Source organism: Chiloscyllium punctatum, chromosome 20 (assembly GCF_047496795.1).
Source record: "Chiloscyllium punctatum isolate Juve2018m chromosome 20, sChiPun1.3, whole genome shotgun sequence".
Classification (NCBI taxonomy): Eukaryota; Metazoa; Chordata; class Chondrichthyes; order Orectolobiformes; family Hemiscylliidae; genus Chiloscyllium; species Chiloscyllium punctatum.
In genome coordinates, this window is record NC_092758.1 from 40,588,650 (window position 1) to 40,614,172 (window position 25,523).

The window sequence follows — 25,523 nt, forward strand, 5'->3', positions numbered from 1 at the left end:
TTGTATAAGTCTTCTTTACAACAATGTTTAAGTCTAATAATGAAGTCATTTTGTGAAAGGATTTATGCAACATACTATTTAGAGGACGTAATTTAATATTTATAAAAATGCATCAAATCCACTGATATTTCAAAATGCTTTGCTCATTCTCTTGTGAACTTCTACTGATGCAGGAACAGCTTTGTTTTTCTGACATGTGTCTGACCATAGAAATGTTAACAGATAGTGTGGACAGGTTTTCAGGCCCTACTAGGAACAAAGAGGGATTGTCCTGAAAATTCCCACCCTGACCAGAGTTCTGGATTTCCAGCATAATTCCTGATGACACGATTTTAGAGGAGGTTGGAGTCAGAAGGGTACCTGCCTCAATTTGGTGTGTTGCCAACCAGGCTTGTTAAGAACCTTGCTTCCTCCAAGTAAAGGAAACTGACTGTAATTTTGTAGCTGGCATTCAGTTTCCCACATCAATATATAGTTTATACCAAGCCAGAAGGTATCATGCCAAGCAGGGAGACATGCCCGTGCGGCATGCCAAGGTCATAGAGTCACAGAGAACAGAGATGTACAGCATGGAAACAGACCCATCAGTCCAAACCATCCAAGTTGACCAGATATCCCAACCCAATCTAGTCCCACCTGCCAGCACCTGGCCCATTTCCCTCCAAACCCTTCCTTTTCATATACCCATCCAAATGCCTTTTAAATGTTACAATGGTACCAGCCTCCTCTGGCAGCTCATTCCATACACGTACCATCCTCTGTGTGAAAAGGTTGCTCCTTTTATATCTTTCCCCTTTCACCCTAAACCTATGCCCCCTAGTTCTGGACTCCCCAACCCCAGGGAAAAGACTTTGTCTATTTATCCTATCCATGCCCCTCATAATTTTGTAAACCTCTATAAGGTCACCCCTCAGCCTCCGACGCTCCAAGGAAAACAGCCCTAGCCTACTCAACCTCTCCCTATAGCTCAAATCCTCCAACCCTGGCAAACATCCTTGTAAACCTTTTCTCAACCCTTTCAAGTTTCACAACATCTTTCCGATAGGAAGGAGTCCAGAATTGCACGCAATATTCCAACAGTGTCCTAATCAATGTCCTGTACAGCCACAACATGACCTCCCAACTCCTGTACTCAATACTCTGACCAATAAAGGAAAGCATACCAAACACCTTCTTCACTATCCTATCTACCTGCGACTCCACTTTCAAGGAGCTATGAACCTGCACTCCAAGGTTTCTTTGTTCAGCAACACGCTCTAGGACCTTACCATTAAGTGTATAAATTCTGCTAAGATTTGCTTTCCCAAAATGCAGCACCTCGCATTTATCCAAATTAAACTCCATCTGCCACTTCTTGGCCCATTAGCCCACCTGATCAAGATCCTGTTGTAATCTGAGGTAACCTTCTTCGCTGTCCACTACATCTTCAATTTTGGTGTCATCTGCAAAGTTACTATTATGCTCTTATGCTCTTATGCTCGCATCCAAATCATTTATATAAATGACAAAATGTAGAGGACCCTGCACCGATCCTTCCGGCACTCCACTGGTCACAGGCCTCCAGTCTGAAAAACAACCCTCTGTCTTCTACCTTTCAGCTAGTTCTGTATCCAAATAGCTAGTTCTCCCTTTATTCCGTGAGATCTAACCTTGATAACCAGTCTGCCATGGGGAACCTTGTCAAATGCCTCACTGAAGTTCATATAGATCACATCTACCACTCTGCCCTCATCAATCCTCTTCGTTACTTCAAAAAACTCAATCAAGTTTGTAAGACATGATTTCCCACGCACAAAGCCATGTTGACTATCCCTAATCATTCCTTGCCTTTCCAAATACATGTACATCCTGTCCCTCAGGATTCCCTCCTACAACTTGCCCACCACCGATGTCAGGCTTACTGGTCTAAATTTCCTTGTCTTGTCCTTATTACCCTTCTTAAACAGTGGCACCACGTTTGCCAACCTCCAGTCTTCCGGCACCTCACCTGTGACGATTGATGATACAAATATCTCAGCAAGAGGCCCAGCAATCACTTCTCTAGCTTCCCACAGAGTTATTGGGTACACCTGATCAGGTCCTGGGGATTTTTACCCATTTCAAGACATCCAGCACTTCCTCCTCTGTAATCTGGACATTTTGCAAGATGTCACCATCTATTTCCCTACTTTCTATATCTTCCATACCCTTTTCCACAGTAAACACTGATGCAAAATACTCATTTGGTATCCCCCTCCATTTTCTGCAGCTCCACACAAAGGCTGCTTTGAGGGGCTCTATACTCTCCCTAGTTATCATTTTGTCCTTAATGTATTTGTGAAAACCCTTTGGATTCTCCTTAATTCTATTTGCCAAAGCTCTCTCATGTCCCCTTTTTGCCCTCCTGATTTCCCTCTTAAGTATGCTCTTATTGCCTTTATACTCTAAGAATTCACTCGATCTATCCTGTCTATACCTTACATATGCTTCCTTCTTTTTCTTAACCAAACCCTCAATTTCTTAAGTCACCCAGCATTCCCTATACCTACCAGCCTTTCCTTTCACACTAACAGGAATATACTTTCTCTGGATCCTCGTTATCTCATTTCTGAAGGCTTCCCATTTTCCAGCCGTCCCTTTACCTGCGAACAACTGTCCCAATCAGCTTTTGAAAGTTCTTGCCTTGTATCATCAATTTTGGCCTTTCTCCAATTTAGAACTTCAACTTTTAGATCTAATCTATCCTTTTCCATCACTATTTTAAAACCAACAGAATTATGGTCGCTGGCCCCAAAGTGCTTCCCCACTGAAACCTCAGTCAGCTGCCCTGCCTTATTTCCCAAGAGTCAAGTAGGTCAAGTTTTGCACCTTCTCTAGTAGGTACATCCACATACTGAATCAGAAAATTGTCTTGTACGCATTTAACAAATTCCTCTCTATCTAAACCCTTAACACTATGACAGTGCCAGTCTATGTTTGGAAATTCAAAATCCTCTACCATTACCACCCTATTATTCTTACAGATAACTGAGATCTCCTTACAAGTTTGTTTCTCAATTTCCCTCTGACTATTAGGGAGTCTATAATTACAATCCCAATAAGGTGATCATCCCTTTCTTATTTCTCAGTTCCACCAAATAACTTCCCTGGATGTATTTCCAGGAATATCCTCCCTCAGCACATCTGTAATGCTATCCCTTATCAAAAACACCACTCCCTCTTCTCTCTTGCCTCATTTTCTATCCTTCCTGTCGCATTTGTATCCTGGGACATTAAGCTGCCAGTCCCTGAGCCATGTTTCTGTAATTGCTGATATCCCAGTCCCATGTTCCTAACCGTGACCCAAGTTCATCTGCCTTCCCTGTTAGGCCCCTTGCATTGAAATAAATGCAGTTTAATTTATTAGTCCTCCCTTGTCCCTGCTTGCCCTGACTGTTTGACTCACCTGTTCTCAACTGCACCAGTCTCAGATTGATTTCTTTTCTCACTATCTCCCTGGGTCCCACCCCCCTCCATCTTACTTGTTTAAATCCTCCCGAGCAGCTCTAGCAAGTCTTCCTGCCAGTATATCAGTCCCCTTCCAATTTAGGTGCAAACCGTCCTTCTTGTACAGGTCACTTCTACCCCAAAACAGCTTCCAATGATCCAAAAATGTGAATCATTCCCCCATACACCAGCTCCTCAGCCATGCTCTATCCTCCTATCCCTGCCCTCACTAGTTCGTAGCACTGGGAGTAATCCAGATATTACTGCTCTCGAGGACCTCCTTTTTAAATTCCTGCCTAACTCTCTATAATCTCCCTTCAGAATCTCAAACTTTTCCCTTCCTATGTCATTGGTTCCAATGTGGACAATGACCCCTTGCTGGCCCCTCTCCCCCTTGAGAACATTCTGCACCCTCTCTGAGACATCCTTGATTCTGGCACCAGGGAACCAACACACCATTCTGATTTTTCGCTGCTGGCCTCAGAAATGTCTGTCTGTACCTCGGACTAGAGAGTCCGCTAACACAATTGATCTCTTAGAACCCAACGTGCCCCTCATTGTATTAGAGCTGGATCAGCCAATTGGCATTTTCTAGCTGAAGATTGTTGCAAATCCTTCAGCTTTATAACTCATACTGATGAGCTGGACTCGCTCATCATTGAGAATGGTGGAGTGGAGCCTCTTGCTCCAGTGGGTTGTTTAATTGTCCACCACAATTCACAACTGGATGTGGCAGGACTTAGTCAGTCAGTAGTGGTGCTGCCAAGCCCTCTTTGTCACCCTCAGTGCTTTCTCAGCATGGATGACAACTGATTCATCAGCTAAGGGGGCAATACATAATAGATGCCATGAGACTTCATGGGATGTGGAATCAAAGTCAATGGCCTCTTGTTTGTATGCCACTGTGCAGCCACTAACTTTGCTGTGTCTCTGCTGCTGGTGGGACAGGACTGACCTCCAGATAAAGATGGTACTGTCTGGGACTTTGTGTGTAAAATATGATAATATAAGACTGTTGACTAGGCTTTGGGACAGCTCTCCAAATTTTGGCACTAGCCCCCAGAAGTTGGTCAGGAGGACTCTTTAGGGTCAACAAGGCTGAGTTTGCATTGGCATCTTCAGTGTCTAGATAGTGGTCTTTCTGGTTTCCTTCCTTTTTAAAAAAACCTTTTAGCAGTTCGATAAAACTGAATGGCTTACGAGGTCATTTCAGAGGGCAGTTAAGAGTCACTTGCTGTGGGTCTGGAGGCACATGTCCTCCGGGTGCTCCGGTTTCCTCCCACAGTCCAAAAATGTGCAGGTCAGGTGAATTGGCCATGCTAAATTGCCCATAGTGTTAGGTAAGGGGTAAATGTATGGGTGGGTTGCGCTTCGGCGGGTCGGTGTGGACTTGTTGGGCCGAAGGGCCTGTTTCCACACTGTAAGTAATCTAATCTAATCTAATCTAATCTAATCTAGAGCCAGTCTCAATACCAGAAACTTCGCTGTTTGTGCTACATTCTCCTGAGAATCCATCACCCCCTACGTTTTCCAAAACAGCATACTTGTTTGAAATGGGTATAGCCACAAAAGGTCCTGCACGAGCTGCCTACCTCTATTATCTTTCCTGGAGTTAATCCATCTACGTGATTGTATCTGAGACTTTCCCCCCCTTCCTATAACTTCCATCCATCACATACTGTTGCTGTTGTAAATTCTTCATTGCTTCTAACTGTCTCTCCAATCAATGATATGATTCGCAACCAACAGCATTTTTTGCAGATATGATCTGCAGTAACCCTTAAACTCTCTTTAAACTCCCACAGCTGACAAGAAGTGTATATCACTCTACTAAAGGCCATTTTTGCTCCTTCACAATCTACAGACCCAGAAAATAACATCATCTTATTCCTCTTCAAACACTGCTCCAGCTTATATTTTAAGTTTAATCAAGAGACATTTCTAAAAAAAAATAAATAATGAAGAAAGAACCCACTCTACTCGCTACTGCAGACTTTCTGCAGGTCACACTTAAAAACAATACACTTATCTGCTTCTGTGCTATGAACTTCACCCAAACAATTTCTCTAAGATCAGTTGTGAATTTCATTGTTAACTTTCCCAGACGCTGTTGTATTATGGCGTAGATTTCAGACCAGATACGGCTGTATCTTTAAGATAAGTCACATGACACAATGTTCCAAAATGAAGGTATCCAACTTGTCTTCATTACCTCTCACTCTGCAATAGTATGGGAGTGTTTTCAGCAGCCAGGTATGTGTAAGTAATGTATAGTAAGTGTAATTGCAGAACCAAGATCATGTGTGTTAATCTGTGATATTGGAGCAATGTAAATAGTTAGTGCTGCTACTAGACATCAAGATATCTGACCTAACAAGAATCGAATCTTTGTGAGTTATGTTACATGAACATGATACCATTAATTAGACTAAAAGCTAGTCATGAGAGTCAATTAGTGACAGCAAGTGCCACACTAAATGATGTTACAGTGATGGTTTCAACCCTAAGATACTAGGGACAATTTTAGCCCTTAATTCCAAAATGTGTTTTGTTAAAAAAGACTAAGACTGCTACAACAACAAAGTAATTGCAAGTTTAAACGAGTTCTGTGGTTGGATCAATGGAATATAACATCTGAGTATGCCAAAGAAATTTCAAATGGACTAGACTGTGATCTCTTATGACCATAAAGATAATGAGGGGTTGATGATCCCTTGCTCAAAAACAAGGCACTCACTGCAGATTCCAAACTACAGACAAATTTACCCATTGAAAAATACATAAAATGCAGGCTGTTAAAAGTTAATTTCAACTTCACAGGAGAGCCCAACACAGATCCTCCACATATGTGCAGTGCTCACATTCAAAATGAGGTCAAACTGGAACTAGATCCAAATTGTTAAACAAAATTCTCCGTAACGAGCTGCTTTGTACTGACTGGTGCAGCTCCATTATGTGTCATTTGGAGATAGAGGGTAGTGTACGTTGATGCTTAAATCCAAGGTGATTGAGAATTAACAACTAGCATTGAACTAACGTCCCTTCGGGAAGGAAAACTGCCATCCTAACCCGGTCTGGCCTACATGTGCCTCCAGACCCACAGCAAGTGACTCTTAACTGCCCTCTGAAATGACCTCGTAAGCCATTCAGTTTTATCGAACTGCTAAAAGGTTTTTTTAAAAAGGAAGGAAACCAGAAAGACCACTATCTAGACACTGAAGATGCCAATGCAAACTCAGCCTTGTTGACCCTAAAGAGTCCTCCTGACCAACTTCTGGGGGCTAGTGCCAAAATTTGGAGAGCTGTCCCAAAGCCTAGTCAACAGTCTTATATTATCATATTTTACACACAAAGTCCCAGACAGTACCATCTTTATCTGGAGGTCAGTCCTGTCCCACCAGCAGCAGAGACACAGCAAAGTTAGTGGCTGCACAGTGGCATACAAACAAGAGGCCATTGACTTTGATTCCACATCCCATGAAGTCTCATGGCATCTATTATGTATTGCCCCCTTAGCTGATGAATCAGTTGTCATCCATGCTGAGAAAGCACTGAGGGTGACAAAGAGGGCTTGGCAGCACCACTACTGACTGACTAAGTCCTGCCACATCCAGTTGTGAATTGTGGTGGACAATTAAACAACCCACTGGAGCAAGAGGCTCCACTCCACCATTCTCAATGATGAGCGAGTCCAGCTCATCAGTATGAGTTATAAAGCTGAAGGATTTGCAACAATCTTCAGCTAGAAAATGCCAATTGGCTGATCCAGCTCAATTGAATCTGATGTTCCACTGCATCATAGATGCCAGGCTTCAGACAATTTATTTTACTGCATGTGATATCAACAAATGGCTGAAGACATTGAATAATGAAAAGATAATGGGCCCTGACAACATTCCAGCAATAATACTCAAGACTTGTACTCCAGAATTTGCCGTGCCCCAAGCCAAGCAGTCCTGGACAGCCCCAGCACAGGCATCTAGCCAACAATGTGGAAAATTGCCCAGCAATGTCCTGTACTCAAGAAACAGGGCCAACCCAACCAGGCAGATAACCTCCACATCAGTCTAGTCTAGATCATCAGTGAAGTGTTAAGCAGCACTTGCTTATCAATATCTCAGTTTGAACATCACTAGAGTTACTCAGCTCCTGACCGCATTTAGAGGAGATCTGAGAAAAAAAATTTTCACCCAGAGTGTGGTAGAAATATGAAATGTACTGCCTCAGAGGGAGGTGGAGGCAGATATTGTTGCAACGTTTCAGAAGCATCTGAATGAGTACTTAAAATGCCAGGTTACAGTCCAACAGGTTAATTTGGAAGCACTGGATTTTGGAGCACTGCTCCTTCATCACGCGGTTGTGGAGTATACTCCACAATCATCTGGTGAAGGAGCAGTGCTCTGAAAGTTAGTGCTTCCAACTAAACCTGTTGGACTATAATCTGGTGTTGTGAGATTTTTAACTTTGTACAACCCAGTCCAACACCAGCACCTCCAAATCATAAAATGCCAGGGCATAGTAGGCTATGGATGAAAGGTAGGTAAATGGATTAGTTTGGTGTTTGTTGGTCGGCTTAGACATGGTGAGCGACAGGGCCACTTTCCATGCTGTATGACTCAATGGCTCTATTTCAGCCTTGATTCAAACATGGACAAAAGAACTGAACTCTGAAGGCAAGGTAAGTGTGACTATCCTTAAAATCACAACCATATTTGACCAAACGTGGCATCGAGGAACAAAACTGAAGTCAATGGGAATCAGGGGAAATCTCTCCACTGGTTGGAGTCATACCTGGCACTAAGGAAGATGATTGTGGTTGTTGGAGGTCAGTCATTAGAGCTCCAGGACATCACTGCAGCAGTTCCTCAAGGTAGTACTCTCACCTCAATCACTCTCAATTGTTTCAATGACTTTCCCTCCATAGTAAGGTAAGTGAGAATGTTTGCTGATGATTACATAATATCCAGCACCATTCAATGCTTCTCAGATACTGACACAGTCTTATGTCTAAATGCAGCAAAGCCTGGACAATAGCCAAATTTGGGCTACAAGTGGCAAGTAACATTCATGCCACACAACTGCCAATCTCCAACAAGAGAAATCAACCATTACCCCATGGCATGCGATGGCATTGTTATCACTGAAGCCCCAACTATCAAAGTCCGAGGGTGACCATTGATCAGAAACTGAATTGGACTAGCTATGTAAGTGTTGTGGCTACCAGAGCAGGTGAGAGGCAAGGAATTCTGTCACAAGTGACCTGCTCTGTTAATAGAGAAGTACAATACTGAGTCTCATTTAGTCATATTCAGAAGTGAGAAAATGATAATGGATTATAGGGGCTGTTTAACAGTTTTATGTGTGTATATCCAGTGGCATTTTCAAATCTACTTGCTGTTGTCCTTAGTGTCTCACTGGTTTTAAGAATAATTCCATCTGATGAATTTATGTTTTCCATTCGGCGGAGCTACAATGAACATGTGGAAAACTTATCAGTTGTAAAAACTGAACACTCATAATAAATTTGTGAGATCTTTTAAAAGATCTTCTCAAGTTAAGTAAAATTGAGAAGTAAAGAGGGCCATGTGATCTCTTAGGTGATCTGTATGGTATCAAACCTGGATTGCTTAGTTAACCTGGGGACAGAAAAATCCAGATTGACATTTTCCTGAGAGTACATTATGTAATATTCACACTTGTAAATAAAGACTAGAGCTGCTATGCTGACTGTACTTAGAATTTTGGTCTGCAGGCTTTTGGTCAGAATCAGAGACAAAGAAAAAGGTCTCACAGAGAGAGAGAGAGACAAAGGCTATGTAGCTGGTGAGGTCACTAAAAACATATGGTTGTGTGTTTTCTATGAGCTACGAAGCAAACATATGGCAGAAAATTGTGCATCCAAGTGCAATTTAAGAATCCAGAAGATTTATCCTGGCATTAGCTAGAAGGGTGGGCAGTGAGTGGAGGGAGAAGTGGGAAACAGTGTTAACCTCAGCCTTTCTATTCAGTTCCTAATTTCTTGAAAAGGTGAGAAAAATGCCATTCGATGTTCACTGAAATTACCATTTGACGAAACCCAGAATCGTGACCCTGTCACTGGGACTGATGTTGGATTGGTTCATGTAAAAGTTGCAACTCTTCAAAGAACAGGCTATAAAATATATTGGTCCATGGGGATTTCAGTCATGTCATAACTTAATTGAGGGGAGGAGGGTGTACCTTTTCTGTAGTTTAGAATACTATTGACTGAATAAATAATCTTTAGTAGAGGTTGCTTTTAGTTTGTTGCTTTTACTTATTGTGGATCATGTAAGGTGAATCAGGCTACATTTTATTGATCAGTGCAAGTATACATAGAGGGCAAAACACCCTCAGACTCCTGAAATTCATCTCAACAATTCAGCATATCTCTAGAACATTTACTGTTTTTGTAGCATTTTATTGTCGACAAGAGTTATATGATGGAACACATGCTTTTCTCTATATTTCCAATTCTGCACTTACATGACTAGGTAAAATAAAAGTCACCTGAGCCTTTTTCTTCCATTATTCTTCACCCCACATGAAAATATCCTGACCCGTACTTGCTCTGACATTCTTGACTCTCAAGTTCCCTCTTTCAATCCTCTTTTCAAAAAAATGGTAATTTATCCAAAAATAGCAATTGCCGAGTCCATCTAATCCTATACTTACCATTGTCAACAAAACTAACAGATCTTATGTCACTGCTTTAGTTCTTATAACTGTAACCCATACCCAAATTAATCTGTAGTCCCAAATAATTTCTACAAGTTCTGCAAGACTAAGCAAAGTTTGTAATTTCACACAGCTATGTAACTTTGCACTTTAACTCTTTCACAATAAAGTCTTAAATCTTGAAATCCCTTGTAATTGCTTTAAACTCATTACGGGAAATTAAAATCTCAAATTGAACAGTTGCTACAAGGATTATGTCACTTTCCGAATTATTACCTGACAATAACTCAGTTTGCCAGCGTGTCCAGGAAATCTTACTCTTCCCAGATTGCCTGTTAACATTTGTAGGAGCATTTTCCCCTGACAGGGAATGAAAACTCAGGAGGCAGGCAGACCTGAGGCAAGTGGAAGTTTATTCATGCAGGAATCTGTTAAAGCAGGAAAAGGGCCAAAAGATCTTCTCAGAATCTGGCCTCAATGTATGAACTCAATTATTCGTTTAATCTTTGGCTCGGATCAGAAGATAGATCAACAACACACTCTAACATATGCAGTAAAGAGGAGTCTTTTTATACGTTTCTGTATTACAATGGTTACATACAATATAACTACAGTTGCCCCCTCCTAATCCATACACCTAATCCAGTAAAACACCTAATTAATGATAGATACCTATTTAACCAGCCTCAGCTTCCCATGATCTCATGGTGTTTAACAGACACTATAATCTCTGGGCATTGGAATTTTTCTATGCATCCTGTTCATTCATATTCCAGAGTTTATTGCTGTACTCCTTCCAGCCTCTCAGGCTGGCTTTAACTGTAGAGATGGTTTGAATTTGATTATTTGTTGTATCTTATGTGCTGCTTTATTAATTTCAGTTATTACTCTTACATTGCTCACTATTCTAATTATGCATGCAAAAATACAAAAGACAGTTAGTTTCAACTAGTTTCTATAAAATTTGTAATATTGATTTTTGTTAGGAAGTTACTTATAACTATAATGTTAAATACCACTTTTCCTACTCTTAAAATTTGGGCTGTAAACGATCCATTTTGTTCAGAGCACGTGATGGTATTTCCTGAAGTTAATTAACTTTCACATCTAGATCGACATGCTTTTTCTTTAATACTTTTATTAAACGTTGGTTATATGTGTACATTCTTTATGCTAAAAACTTTCCTTATGATTCCCAATGGAATTTCTAATTAAAACCTATTACAGAGTAATTCATTTCAAAGAAACAACTACAAAATAACTTTAACTGTTGTTCTGATAACAACTTAAGGAGGTGACTGGGTTGATCTCATGCCTGGTGTTCATTCATTCACTGTGGCAAATACTTTTCCATTAATGTGGGCGAAGATTAGTTGCTTGCCTATTTTAGAGACATGCTCTTATCAGTAGTGTCTGGAATGCGGTACTCATGGCCTTGATGTAACTTGGTTCAAAGATGTTGGAATATTGCGTGCAATTCTGGTCTCCTTCCTATGGGAAAGATATTGTGAAACTTGAAAGGGTTCAGAAAAGATTTACAAGGATGTTGCCAGGGTTGGAGGATTTCAGCTTTAGGGAGAGGTTGAATATGCTGTTTTCCCTGGACTATCGGAGGCTGAGGGGTTACCTTATGAAAGTTTATAAAACCATGAGGGGCATAGATAGGATAAATAGACAAGGTCTTTTCCCTTGGGTCGGGGAGTCCAGAATTAGAGGGCATAGGTTTAGGGTGAGAGAGGAAAGATATAAAAGAGACCTCAGGGGCAACCTTTTCACTCAGAGGGTGGTATGTATATGGAATGAGCTGCCAGAGGAAGTGGTGAAGGCTAGTACAATTGCAACATTTAAAAGGTATCTGGATGGTGATACGATTAGGAAGGGTTTGGAGGTATATGGGCCGGGTGCTGGCAGGTGGGACTAGATTAGGTTGGGATATCTGGTCGGCATGGACAAGTTGGACTGAAGGGTCTGTTTCTGTGCTGTACATCTCTAGGACTCTATGTCTCTATGTTGTCATTTTCTTTAATTAAATGCTGGAACAGACTGTTAGCCTTATTTATTTCCTGTCAGCCATTTTGTGTTCTAATTCTAAGGCTGGCTGTTCCTTTCTGTTTGTTGGCCATTTTGTGTGAGCAGACATGGGCCATTTTGTTATGAGCATGTAGCATGAACCCCTTCAATATTATAGCAGAAAAATATCCTAATATTCTCATAAGAGAATTTGACCACACAATTACTGTTCTGTTAAGCCAAAATTACTAAAATAAGTTAGAAAATGAATTTCTCCTCTGTTGTCATGCAGACGAAAAAGCCAAGGCAAGTTCAAAAAACAATTGAATTAGTTGTTGCCGAAGGTTAATTGAGATGGTGTGGAGGTGCTGGTGTTGGACTGGGGTGGGCAAAATCAGAAGTCACACGACGTCAGATTATAGTCCAACAGGTTTATGTGAAATTACAAGCTTTCAGGCTGCTGCTCCTTAGCCAGATGACTTCGCCTGATGAAGGAGCAGCGCTCCAAAAGCTTGTGATTTTAAATAAACCTGTTGGACTATAACCTGATGTCATGTGACTTCTGGCTTAATTGAGGCGAGTTGGGAGAAATCAAACGGAAATTCAACCTTTTACATTTCAAATAACAGTGATTAATGGACTTTTCCTATATTCCTGTTCCTTACACTCTCACTTCTATTTTGATGATTTTTATTTTGTTTTGATGATTTTGCTTTTACTTTTGCATAATTTATGACATAATCCAAGAGCTTTTTAAAATAAGATGAGCACCTTACTTACCTTTACAGGAATGTTTCTGGGGATTTTGTGGATGTGAGCCACAGCACAAACTGAAATGATCAGAAATGCTTCACACATTCAAAGATTTTTAGCATAATATTTTGAATATAACTGTCGGTGAAATAATGCAGATTAATAATTGTTGTCCATTGCTTGTGGTTGAAACAGAATATTTTGTCTTGGTGTTGAGAGAAAAAAAAAATTTGCAGAACTGCCAGGAGATATTTCACTCCCACAGAGACCATGTGAAGATTTGTGGGCTATTTGGAAAATAGCTCTGGAAACTGCCTGAGGCACCTTGTTCTTTTTTCTCACATTGTAAATTTTCTTTTCCTTCCATTCATCCAGTACTGGATCTGAGATATACAATCCGATAATTTAGCAATAGTGGAGAATTCGAGACGTGATGGTAGAACTGGATGTTATCTGCGTACATGTTAAAATAACAGCATTTTTGAACTTTGCCAAAGGGCAATATGTAGATGAGAAATGAGAGAAGAGTTAAGGATAGATCTTTGTGGGACATCATGATGTGGGAGCAGGAAATGTAGTAATTGCAGGTGGTTCAGTGGCTACAGTTAGACAAAGAAAATGGAACAGTGGCAGTAGAGACACGCCGCAGGAGGATAAGTAGAGGACAGTTTCCTCTGTTGCAACACCGAAAGAATGAAAATCTATGAAATATTGGCTAATAAGACAATCCAAAGGATGGGTCATGCAGCCAGTAGTTCAGTGATAATCGGGTCAAGGAACAAGGAGATTGGGCATGTGAATAAGATGAGCTTGGAGTTGGAGTAAGTGACGATAGCAGAAAAGTTAGACTAAGATGTAAGCTCTGAACTTGAGCAGAGTGGTGGATTAGTGGACTTTTGACACAGTAAGTTCAATGGAAGAGAGGGACACTACCTTGGTAGTTGATTTGATGGTCTTGATTTTAATGAAAATTAAGAGTTCCTTGCACTTACTGCTGCAGGTAAGAGTGGAGAAGACAGAGGAGAGATGGTTACCAACATGTTTTCAGTGAATGGAGGCTATCTTTCCATTCCAGGATAATCCTGGAATAGCAAGTAACTCTCACAGACAAGATAATGTGTTTTGGACTCAAGTCTGATCTGGTAGTGGATGGCTAAACTAGTTGTTTGCCATATCCTTTCATGTTTGTGTTCCTTTACCTTAAAAGAACACAAAGATCAGATATTGAAAGTCCTGCTCTACCGTTGTTATGCCTACTTTTACTACATGTTTATATAACCTACCCTGTTACAACCATATAACCTATCCATTGCTCAAGTCATGGTTTGTATGAACATGCCTTTGAAATATTAATTTATAATATTGAAAAATATTTCAAAGAGGAACTAGTTTCTTGTTTACCATTTCTAGCAATCTTTACTGCCTAATTATTAGTTGACCTTTACAGTAAACGTACAATAAAAATTCCATTTATACAAAGAGGTGGAGATTCTCCCTCAGAACTTTAGTTCTCTATTTTGAATGTAAAGATGGGCTCTTTGGGGGTAGGGCAGAGAATAATTATTTGCATAATGTTTCATGAGTAAGCTGTTAAATTATTTTGGAAAAAGCCATTAAATTTTAAGTTTAAGTACCTAGGGGCATATTTTTATATTAAAGATCCTAATTAATGTTTGGAACAGTTTATATAACATGCTGTGTAGCGTCTGCACTGCAATTGTCTCACATAGGTTCCCATGTGGAACTCAGATTCTGACAAAATATTCAAAGTCATTGCCACTTCTTTTGAGACAATTGTTGAAATCCCTGGGTCCTGCAGCAGATGGAACTTGATGTTCATTATTAATGTTCTGAAGAATTATGTACTTACCTATAGAGTCAGTGTCATACAGCATGGAAACAGATCATTTGGTCCAACTCGTCCAGGCTGACCAGACTTCACACACTAGCCCCATGACCCTCTAAACCTTTCCTATTCATGCACCTGTTCAAATGTCATCGCCGATTCTCAAGGTAACAGTGCCACAAGACTGACTGATATGTGCAGGTTGGTATAGTCTCTGTATGATCTTGTACAGAGCTTCTTCCAGATTGATTGCTGGAATGAGAGAGCACTAACCAGTGAGAAGAGATTGAGTAGAATGGGCCTATATTCAATGGAGCTTAATAAAATGAAAGGCACTCTCATTAAAAACGTACAAATTCTTTGAGTTTTGGATCAGATAAATGCTGAGAGACTCTTTTCCCTGGCTGGAGAGCCCAGGGAGATTAAGTTGATGGAGAAAATGAGGACTGCAGATGCTGGAGGTCAGAGCTGAAAATGTGTTGCTGGAAAAGCGCAGCAGGTCAGGCAGCATCTAAGGAGCAGGGGAATCGACGTTTCAGGCATGAGCCCTTCTTCAGGAACCTGAAGAAGGGCTCATGCCCGAAACGTCAATTCTCCTGCTCCTTGGATGCTGCCTGACCTGCTGCGCTTTTCCAGCAACACATTTTCAGCTCAGATTAAGTTGATGAAAACGGTACTGAAATGATTGCTATGATAATAAAGCAGAACTGTTTTAAAGTTTGGTTTTATGATGTAATTTTGGCTATAATTACTGATTACTGTAATTTAACAAAACTTACTGTTAAGCTGTTAAATGAGACAAACCTGTGATTTAGCACTCAAGTGCTGATTTGATGCAATTTTCCTGGAGCAGTTGAGACATGTTCACTGAAGCTGCTAAGTGTCATGACTAATTCACTGGCTCAGAAACTGAATGAGAGGATGTACAAGTTCTCATATCCAAGAGTTCAGTGGAGGAGGTCCAGAGCAGGAATGGTGCCCTGTATCTACTGGAAGGAAGTAGTTCACATCATTATCTTCACATTCTTTGTTTCCCCTACCCTACAATAACTCTTGCTGCTCTGACTGGCATCTCATCCTCCTCCTATTCCTTTTGTGACCAAGGGGCAGCCCTAACAAATACTCATTGTTCGTGTTGCAACAAAGCCTCTGAACCCCAAAATACTCCGAACATTTTTAGCCTTTAATCTCCAAAATGTGTCTTTATTTAAAAAGAGGACTGCCGCAGAGACAAAAATAACTGCAGGGATAAATTGTTTGGATAGATGGCTATATTTCTGTGTGAGGTTGAAAGGATATAACACCTAAAAAAAGGTGTAAAAGAAACTTCAATCAGACGGGAGTATACTCTTATAACTATAAAGTTAAAAAGGGGATAACAGCCACATGATCTACAGTAAGTAATCCCCTAAAGATTATGTCCCAAACTGCATACAGAATCTTAACCAAAATATGTAAGTTTGAATTCCACAGAGTTTTTTGGAGGGATTTTTGCTGTTTATATTAAAGATGCTAATTGTCAATCGGAACAGTTTATACAGCATGCTGTGTACCTTCTGCAATGCAATGGTCTACATAGGTTCCCACGTGCTACTCAGATTCATACAAGATATTCCAAGTCATACCAGGGAGATTTCGAACCATCTCTTACCGAACATGTCTCATTCCTGATGAAGGGCTTATGCCTGAAATGTCGACTCTCCTGCTCCTCGGATACTGCCTTTCCTGCTGTGCTTTTTCAGCATCACACTTTTCGACTCTGATCTCCAGCATCTGCAGTCCTCACTTTCTCCACGTCTCATTAGCTACCTAACCCTCCCCCCAACATTGTGTCCTGCGTGTCTGAATCTAGCTCCATCTTACACGTGCCATTCCCGGAACAACTCACCACTTACCAGATATCATGGAAACCCCTTGATGCCCACCATCTTTCAAAGGCCGTAGTGCACATGGAAAAGCATTGGCATACCGCTGTTGCCCATCACTGACACAGTATTGGTATAGCAACCACAATGCCACGCTATGAACAGCACCATACAGTTTACCTGTGCTTAGCCACATTCCATCTAAACACCCTCTCTGAGTCAGCACTCCTTCCCCCCCGCCCCCGCCCCCCGCCACCCCACCACCACCACTCCCACAATGCTTTTAGGTCACCTGCAGTTTATCTTTGTCCAGAAGGGATACATCGCCTACAGGCAATCCCATCAGACAAGTCTAAATATGAGCTTTTATTGATGGACAGCAAGAGGGAAAACAAGCAAAACAAACACAGTATAGTTTGCTTCCACATTGCAAACCAAATGATGGCACGATGACCTTGAGGATCCATGATAGTTGTCTGTATCCAGCTGGTATCAACTGGAATCGGGTGTCAATCAAATCCCGTCTGCCTTTTGATGCCCAGCTGAGCTGAGCTCTGTCCCACCACAGAGTATCCTCCAGCTCAGTGTCCTTATCCTTCTCCTCGGAACTCTGCTCCCCTTTCCCGTAGCCCTTCAACATTTATCACATTGCCCCCCCCCCCCCCCGCCTACTGACCACAGCACACCAGGATGTTGCAAACACTGTGTGTGGATTATACTGAAGTGACCATCCCCCAAACTGCTCCAAGCTGCAAAAATAACTCTTCAGCAGCTCAACCATCTATGCCTCTTGTTCATCAACTCCGCCCCCCCCCCCCCCCACCTTCTTATCCCAGATACATCTGAACCATTGCATTCATGAGAGTACATCATTACAGTTACATGGCACACGGTCCTCTTTCCCACAATACCTTGGAAGTTCCACAGATGATGGGATGCTTTTGTTTTACATTCACATTTTAAGTCATTGCCACTAACTCCTGCATCACTGAGATGACAATATTAGTTTTGCCAGCACCAGAAATATGTTGCCATCTGTCTTTAGCTAAAACATTACCATCAGAACATTCCTGCTGCATGCATTGCATATTGGCAAAGAAACATTTACAAATGAAATATACCTGGACTTTGGAAACACATACTTGCCCTTCAATGTCCTGACATCCAGCAGGTTTTGTGCTTTTGTCTATGTGAAAATGTTACCCCTCAGATCCTTTTTAAATCTTCCCCTCTCACCTTAAACCTATGCCCTCTAGTTGTCGACTCTCCCACATGAGAAAAAAGACGTTGGCAAATCATCATCTCCATGCCCGTCATGATTTTATCTACCTCCACAAGGTCAGCCTTCAGCCTCTGACATTCCAGGGAAAATAACCCCAGCCTAATCAGCCTCTCCCTGTAATTCAAATCCTCAAGTCCCAGCACCATCTTTGTAAATCTTTTCTGCACCCTCTCAAGGTGAACAACATTCCTCCTATACAAGGACAACCAGTATTGTACACAGTAGTTTAAAAGTGGCCTGACAAATGTCCTGTATACTTGCAACATAGCTCTCAACCCCTATACTCAATGTTTTAACCAATGAAGACAAACGTGTCAAACACCGTCTTCACTGTCTACCTGCGGGTCCACTTTCAAGGAACTATGCACCCGCACTCCTCGCTCTCTTTGTTCAGCATCACTCCCCAGGGCTCTACTATTAACTGTATAAGTCATGCCTTGTTTTGCCTTACCAAAATGCAACACCTCGCATTTATCTAAATTAAACGCTATCTGCCAATCCTTGGCCCAATACCCTGACCAAGGTCCTATTGCACTCTGAGATTATCTTCTTAATTTTGCATTACACACCTATTTTGGTGTCATCTGCAAACTTACTAACCATATCTCCTATATTCACAACTTAGATCCCTTGTGATCTAACTTACTAACCAGTCCACCACGTGGAGCCTTGTCAAACATTTTCTCAAGTCTTATGATAATATGCCTAAGTGCACGAAATGGATTTGTTTTAATACAGTCTCTATAAGACACACTTACTGATCCAAACATGTGTTTACTTTCATCTGTTGTTTGACAGTGTGCAATGAAAAAGAGCTGAGGAATCTCGCTTCCAGACTGAAAGACTGGTTCGGGGCTTTACATGCTGATGCCAACCAAGACGTAAAATTTAAATCAATCAAGCAATCAGAGCAGACCCGTAAGTAAACCTCTTCACTCGAGTTACTGTCAACTGAAATTAGCTTGCTAACAAAGGAAAACAGGTGGTGTTAACAGTCTATCAAAAAAATTGTCAGCAATTATAAGGAATTTTAGTTTTTTGCTGGAATTGGGGATTCTCCCACCTTTTTTCTAAAACTATAAGCACAAGCATTTTATAAGATAGAGGCTCAGATATTTATATTCCAGTTTAATGCTGGTGCAAAATGCCTTTCACGTTCTGCAGTGCAAAATAACTATGAAAGCATGACACCAAGATGAAATGGAATAAGAATCACTCTTCCAAGCACAAACACTGGACTTAACAGTGAAAGTACAGAATCGGGGTGAAGCAAAACCTTTAAAAACAATATTATCTTCGCAAGATTCGTATACTCTTGGTTTAATATCCATCTGTGACCCTAAATTTCTGAACTTCACGCCATTATAATTTCTGTCCAGTGTCAAATTTATAAAGGAATGTTTTGGCAGAAATAGAGATAGGTAACGATAGTGTAGCAGAGGTTGGATCATAAACCAATATCATTTGAATTAGAGTTTTCAATCTCTGCTCATTGCCTTTCCTATATGAAATTAGTTTGGGAGATATTGAAGCTAACGATTCAAGTCCAATTTGGTGGTTTTTCAGAACTGAAGACTTTTGAAGAGTCCAGTTGGACTCAAAACATTAACTCCCTCTTCTCACAGAGGCTGCCAGGCCTGTTGCATTTTTCTATTTTTGTTTCAGACTTCCAACATCCACCATATTTTACTTGTATTTGAAATAGTTTTTAGTGAATCCATGGCAGCCTCATTTAAGTGATGGGTTTTTCCCAAAAGCCTAGATTAAGACTGATTATTTGAATTGATCATTCCTGTTGTAAGTGCCAGTACTGAAACTGACCAATTGAATGACTCTTTGCAGTAAAATATAACAGTATGCCATCCGGTAACAATGACATCCAATATAATCTGAACAAAAAAATCACAGAAGTTAAATTAAAATTTTGCCTTTACAACATCTGGAAAATAACACACTAGATAAACTAGGGATGATTTTGCCCTTACCAAAAAAACATGCAAAACATGCCAGCTTGGTGCCAAATGGCTCATTTTGAGAATCAGCCTCAATAGTAACGGGAATGCTCAGCAAGTCAATCAGTGTGTGCAAAAAGAAACACAGTAATTTTTTTCAGTTCTCTGCATCTCTCCCCATTTGCTGCTAAACTGCCGAGCATTTCCAACCTCCTGCTTTTGTTGAAATCGTATTGAGTCATTGATTTGTGGCGGGAAATGAATTTTTTTTTGATTGAACAGCTACCCAATAATAATCAAAAGTTCTAGAGTTTACAAAATCATCAGTCAGTTCTGGGAACATCCAAAACATTCTGATCATTATTTTAAATGGGCCAAAATCCTGACTTAGAGACTGCTTCTCCAGGCAGTAGGTTCAATGAAACTTCACTGTAGTCACAGCATCTGCATCTCATTTTCTGGGTGCTCCCATCCCAATTTTAGCTGGCAGTCCTGTCCCATTTGTGTAAGGAGTTTGCCTTTTATTCCCTGAAATTATTTGCAGAGCAAATTGCTGGATCGAGCCTGGATCAGCACGTGGTGAATCAACACTTTCTCTGCTTTTCTGGTGGTGTATGGGAGTAAATTACTGAGCAATACACCTCTGGCCTCTTGAGCTCTAATCTCACAGTGGTAATGACACTGAAGCTGTCATCATTTACCATGATGCAGCTGCATTAGGTGTCATTCTATGCACCGAATAATGTGGAATTTCAAATTGCTGTCACTAACTCTATGCTCCTCCGGGCAGGTACTGTTGAGATCCACCCAGTCTGTAATCAACTGGAAATTATTGAATGAGTGGGAACTTTCACTGCGCACCATTAAGTCTCGCTATGAATCTCTCGAAAGGATACACCTTGTTGAATTAGGTGTAACTGGTTTTTAACTGCATCTTAAGTTCCAAATTTCTGCTGAATACTCTCACTAGCCCTTAAAAAGTTATTTTATCATATTAAAATTTCATAGCTTTGTATGCTATACAGATTACATTTTTTATAATTTAGGTTTATAACATTTAATCTTTTTAATTTTTGTGAGGCATGACCTACCCCTCGCAAGCCATGCTGACTGTCTCTAATCAAACTATTGTTTTCCAAGTAAATCATAAATCCTGTCTCTCAGAACTATCTCCGATAATATGCCCACCATAGCCATAAGGCTGACTGGTCTGTAATTCCTGGGATTATCTCTATTCCCTTTCTTGAATAAGGGATTAACATTTGCCACCCTCCAGTCATCTGCACTACACCAGTAGACAGTGAGGGTGCAAAGATCATCACCAAAGGCACAGCAATCTCTTCCCTCGTTTCCTGTAGTAACGTTGGATATATTCCATCTGGCCTAGGCGACTTATCTATCCTTATGTTTTTCAACATTTTCAGAACATCCTCCTTCTTAACATCAGCCTGTTTGAGCACATCAACTTGTTTCACACTGTTCTCACAAATGACAAGGTCCCTTTCAGTAGTGAGTACTGAAGCAAAGTACTCATTAAGGACTCCACGACCTCCCCTTGTCATGGAGCTTGTCATGGAGCCCACAAGGGGGCAGGCTATTCTGGACCTAGTGCTATGTAGTGAACCAGACTTTATAAAAAAATCTTAAAGTAAGGGAACACTTAGGAAGCAGCGATCATAATATAGTACAGTTCAGTCTGCAGTTTGAAAGAGAGAAGGCAAAATTGGATGTAATGGGGTTACAGTTAAATAAAGGTAATTATGAGGGCATGAGAGAGAAACTGATGAAAATAGACTGGAAGCAGAGCCTAGCGGGGAAGACAGTAGAGCAAAAATGGCAGGAGTTTGTGGGTATAATTGAGGAAACTGTACAGAGGTTCATCCCCAAGAAAAGAAAGATTATCCAGGGAGGGATTAGACAGCCATGACTGACAAAGGAAGTCAGGAATTGTATTAAAGAAAAAGAGAAATTCTATAAAGTGGCCAAGAGCACTTAGAAATCAGAAGATTGGGAAGGCTACAAAAACAGAGGATAACAAAGAGAGAAATAAGGAAGGAGAGGATCAAATATAAAGGTAGGCTAGCCAGTAATATTAGAAATGATAGAAAAAGTTTCTTTCAATACATAAGAAACAAATGACAGGCAAAAGTAGACATTGGGCCACTTCAAACTGATGCTGGAAGCCTAGTGATGGGAGATAAGGAAATAGCTAGAGAATTTAATAAGTACTTTGCGTCAGTCTTCACAGTGGAAGACATGAGTAATATCCCAACAATTAAAGGGAGTCAGGGGGCTGAGTTGAGTATGATTGTCATTACAAAAGAGAAAGTGCTAGAAAAGCTAAAAGGTCTTAAAATTGATAAATCTCCTGGCCCCGATGGGCTACATCCTAGAGTTCTGAGGGAGGTGGCTGAGGAAATAGCAGAGGCGTTGGTTGAGATCTTTCAAAAGTCACTGGAGTCACAGAAAGTCCCGGATGATTGGAAGATCACTGTTGTAACCCCCTTGTTCAAGAGAGGATCAAGACAAAAGATGGAAAATTATAGGCCAATTAGCCTAATCTCGGTTGTTGGTAAAATTCTGGAATCCATCATTAAGGATGAGGTTTCTAAATTCTTGGAAGAGCAGGGTCGGATTAGAGCAAGTCAACATGGATTTAGTAAGGGGAGGTCGTGCCTGACAAACCTGTTGGAATTCTTTGAAGAGGTGACAAGTAGGTTAGACCAGGGAAACCCAGTGGATGTGGTCTATCTAGACTTCCAAAAGGCCTTTGATAAGGTGCCACATGGGAGGCTGCTGAGCAAGGTGAGGGCCCAAAGTGTTCAAGGTGAGCTACTGGTATGGATTGAGGATTGGCTGTCTGACATAAGGCAGACAGTTGGGATAAAAGGTTCTTTTTTGGAATGGCAGTCGGTGACAAGGGGTGTCCCGCAGGGTTCAGTGTTGGGGCTGCAGCTGTTCACGTTATATATTAATGATCTGGATGAAGGGACTGGGGGCATTCTAGTGAAGTTTGCCGATGATACGAAGTTAGGTGGACAGACAGGTAGTACTGAGGAAGTGGGAAGGCTGCAGAAGGATCTAGACAGTTTGGGAGAGTGGTCCAGGAAATAGCTGATGAAATTCAATGTGAGCAAATGCAAGGTCTTGCACTTTGGAAAAAAGAATACAAGCATGGACTACTTTCTAAACGGTGAGAAAATTCATAAAGCCAAAGTACAAAGGGATCTGGGAGTGCTAGTCGAGGATTCTCTAAAGGTAAACATGCAGGTTGAGTCTGTGATTAAGAAAGCGAATGCAATGTTGTCATTTATCTCAAGAGGGTTGGAATATAAAAGCACCGTTGTGCTACTGAAACTTTATAAAGCTCTGGTTAGGCCCCATTTGGAGTACTATGTCCAGTTTTGGTCCCTACACCTCAGGAAGGACATACTGGCACTGGAGCGTGTCCAGCGGAGATTCACACGGATAATCCATGGAATGGTAGGTCGAACATACGAGGAACAGCTGAGGATCCTGGGATTGTATTCATTGGAGTTTAGAAGATTAAGGGGAGATCTATTAGAAACTTACAAGATAATACATGGCTTGGAAAGGGTGGACACTAGGAAATTGTTTCCGTTAGGCGAGGAGACTAGATCCCGTGGACACAGCCTTAGAATTAGAGGGGGTAAATTCAGAACAGAAATGCAGAGACATTTCTTCAGCCAGAGAGTGGTGGGCCTGTGGAATTCATTGCAGTGGAGGCCGGGACGCTAAATGTCTTCAAGGCAGATATTGATAAATGTGGTCTCTGTGCATTCTCCCAGTTATTCTACTTTCCAAGGGGAATGCCTATCACTACATCCACCACAAAAGTTTTATACAGAGACAGGCTGCCTGACACATTGTGTGAACCACCAACTCTTCAAAAGAGCAACTTGGCTAATATCGTTTGTGTAAATTTGCCCCCACAGCCTTACATTTTCTTCCTTAGTCACAGAATTTTCAATGCTATGCACACATTGAAATCAAGATAGAGACCTTCAGCAAGCAAACTGCTTCCTCCAGACTGGTAACTTTAAGGAGTGCTAGTGATCACCAAGCACCTCCACAATGCAGTAGCAGCCAATGGAAATTTGTCAGTAATCAGTCTGAAAATAGTTGCTAATCACTTTAAGTAGCACTGGTGCTTCCTGCTGCTGAATGCATGTTCAGTTATGTCTGATCGAGAGATGTTGTTAGCAATCGTGGTAAGCTCCAAAGTACTCGTGCTGGCATCAAACTACAGTAAACACCGGTGTCATGATCTCCTAACTCTCTGTACTTCTAGCAGAGGTTATCTGCCAAAGGGGTAAAAACACTCACCAAGATGGCATCTGACATGATTCTCCCCATAAGTGCTTGGTACCACAGATGCCATGTTGAATCTCATAAGCCCTGTTTAAATCTCGAAAGGCCAAACTTTGTTGCTGTCAATTGTGTTACCGATGGCCAAAAGGTAACTGTTAATCAAAACATTAGAAAATTTCCTTGATCTTTTGTTGTTCATGTAATGAAAATATATTTGCTTACTTGTGATTCCATGCAAAACCTTGCATTAGCATCTGATTCAAAGAAGTACCAACTGCAGTGCGCAGACCAAATATGGCACCTTTCCCAGTTATGCTTTATCTAGGCCTCGTGTGTTGTAATTTAGCCCTGGTGAGTGGAGATGAGAGTTCTAGTTTTTGAACACTCTGTTGACATCCATGAGGGTCCTCATATCTGAGAGTGGAATGGTGAGCTCCTATTGCTTCTAATTGTATTTAATCGCTCAAGGTGAGATGGATAAGAGGGTGAGGGATGTGGGAGACTAGATATGTGAGGTGAAGGAATCCCAAGAGAACAATGACCATAACATGATAGAGTTCACCCTGCGGTTTTAGAGGGAGAAATTCAATTTAGATGTAATGGTGGTACAGTTGAGTAAAGGTAACTGCAAAGATGAAGGAGGAGCTTGCCAAGGTTGATTGGAAGGGCAGCCGAGCAGGGAAGATGGTGGAGCAGCAATGGCAGAAGGCAGAGATTAGGGTTAAAGGGGTTTAGATTAGATTCTCTACAGTGTAGTAACAGGCCATTTGGCCCAACAGGTCTACGTCAACCCTCGACCCAGACCCATTTCCCTCTGACTAGCGCACCTGACACTATGAGCAATTTAGCATGGCCAATTCACCTGACCGGTACATCTTTGGACTGTGGGAGGAAACCCACGCATACACTGTGTGCAAACTCCACACAGACACTCCCCCCGAGGCTGGAATCGAACCCAGGTCCCTGGCACTGTGAGGCAGCAGTGCTAACCACTGAGCCACCATGCTGCCTGGGTCTTTTTCAGGCTGGCAGCTGGTGACTAGCAGAGTTTCACAGGGTTTTGTGATGGAATGTCATACATCAATAACTTGGACAAAAGAACTGAGGGCATTGTTGCTAAGTTTGCAGATGACACAAAGATAGCTGGATGGACAGGTAGTGTTGAGGAAGCAGGAGGCTACAGAAGGGCTTGGAAAAAGCAAGGAATTTGGGCAAAGAAGTGGCAGATGGAATACAATATGGGAAAGTATAAGATTATGCACTTTGGAGGATGAATAGAGGCATAGACTATTTTCTAAACAGGGAAAGGCTTCAGACATTTG

The 25,523-nt window shown here is 41.3% G+C and overlaps 1 protein-coding gene across 3 annotated transcripts in view; it reads left to right on the forward strand.

Annotated features, from left to right (window-relative positions):
- The window catches only part of LOC140492061 (testican-1-like), a 538,140-nt gene that overhangs the window by 486,422 nt on the left and 26,195 nt on the right, over positions 1–25,523 (forward strand). For all 3 annotated transcript variants that reach the window (XM_072590727.1, XM_072590726.1, XM_072590728.1), the window contains one exon: positions 18,716–18,835. In XM_072590727.1, coding sequence (XP_072446828.1) covers positions 18,716–18,835 — 120 coding nt within the window. The remainder of the gene's footprint in view (positions 1–18,715; positions 18,836–25,523) is intronic.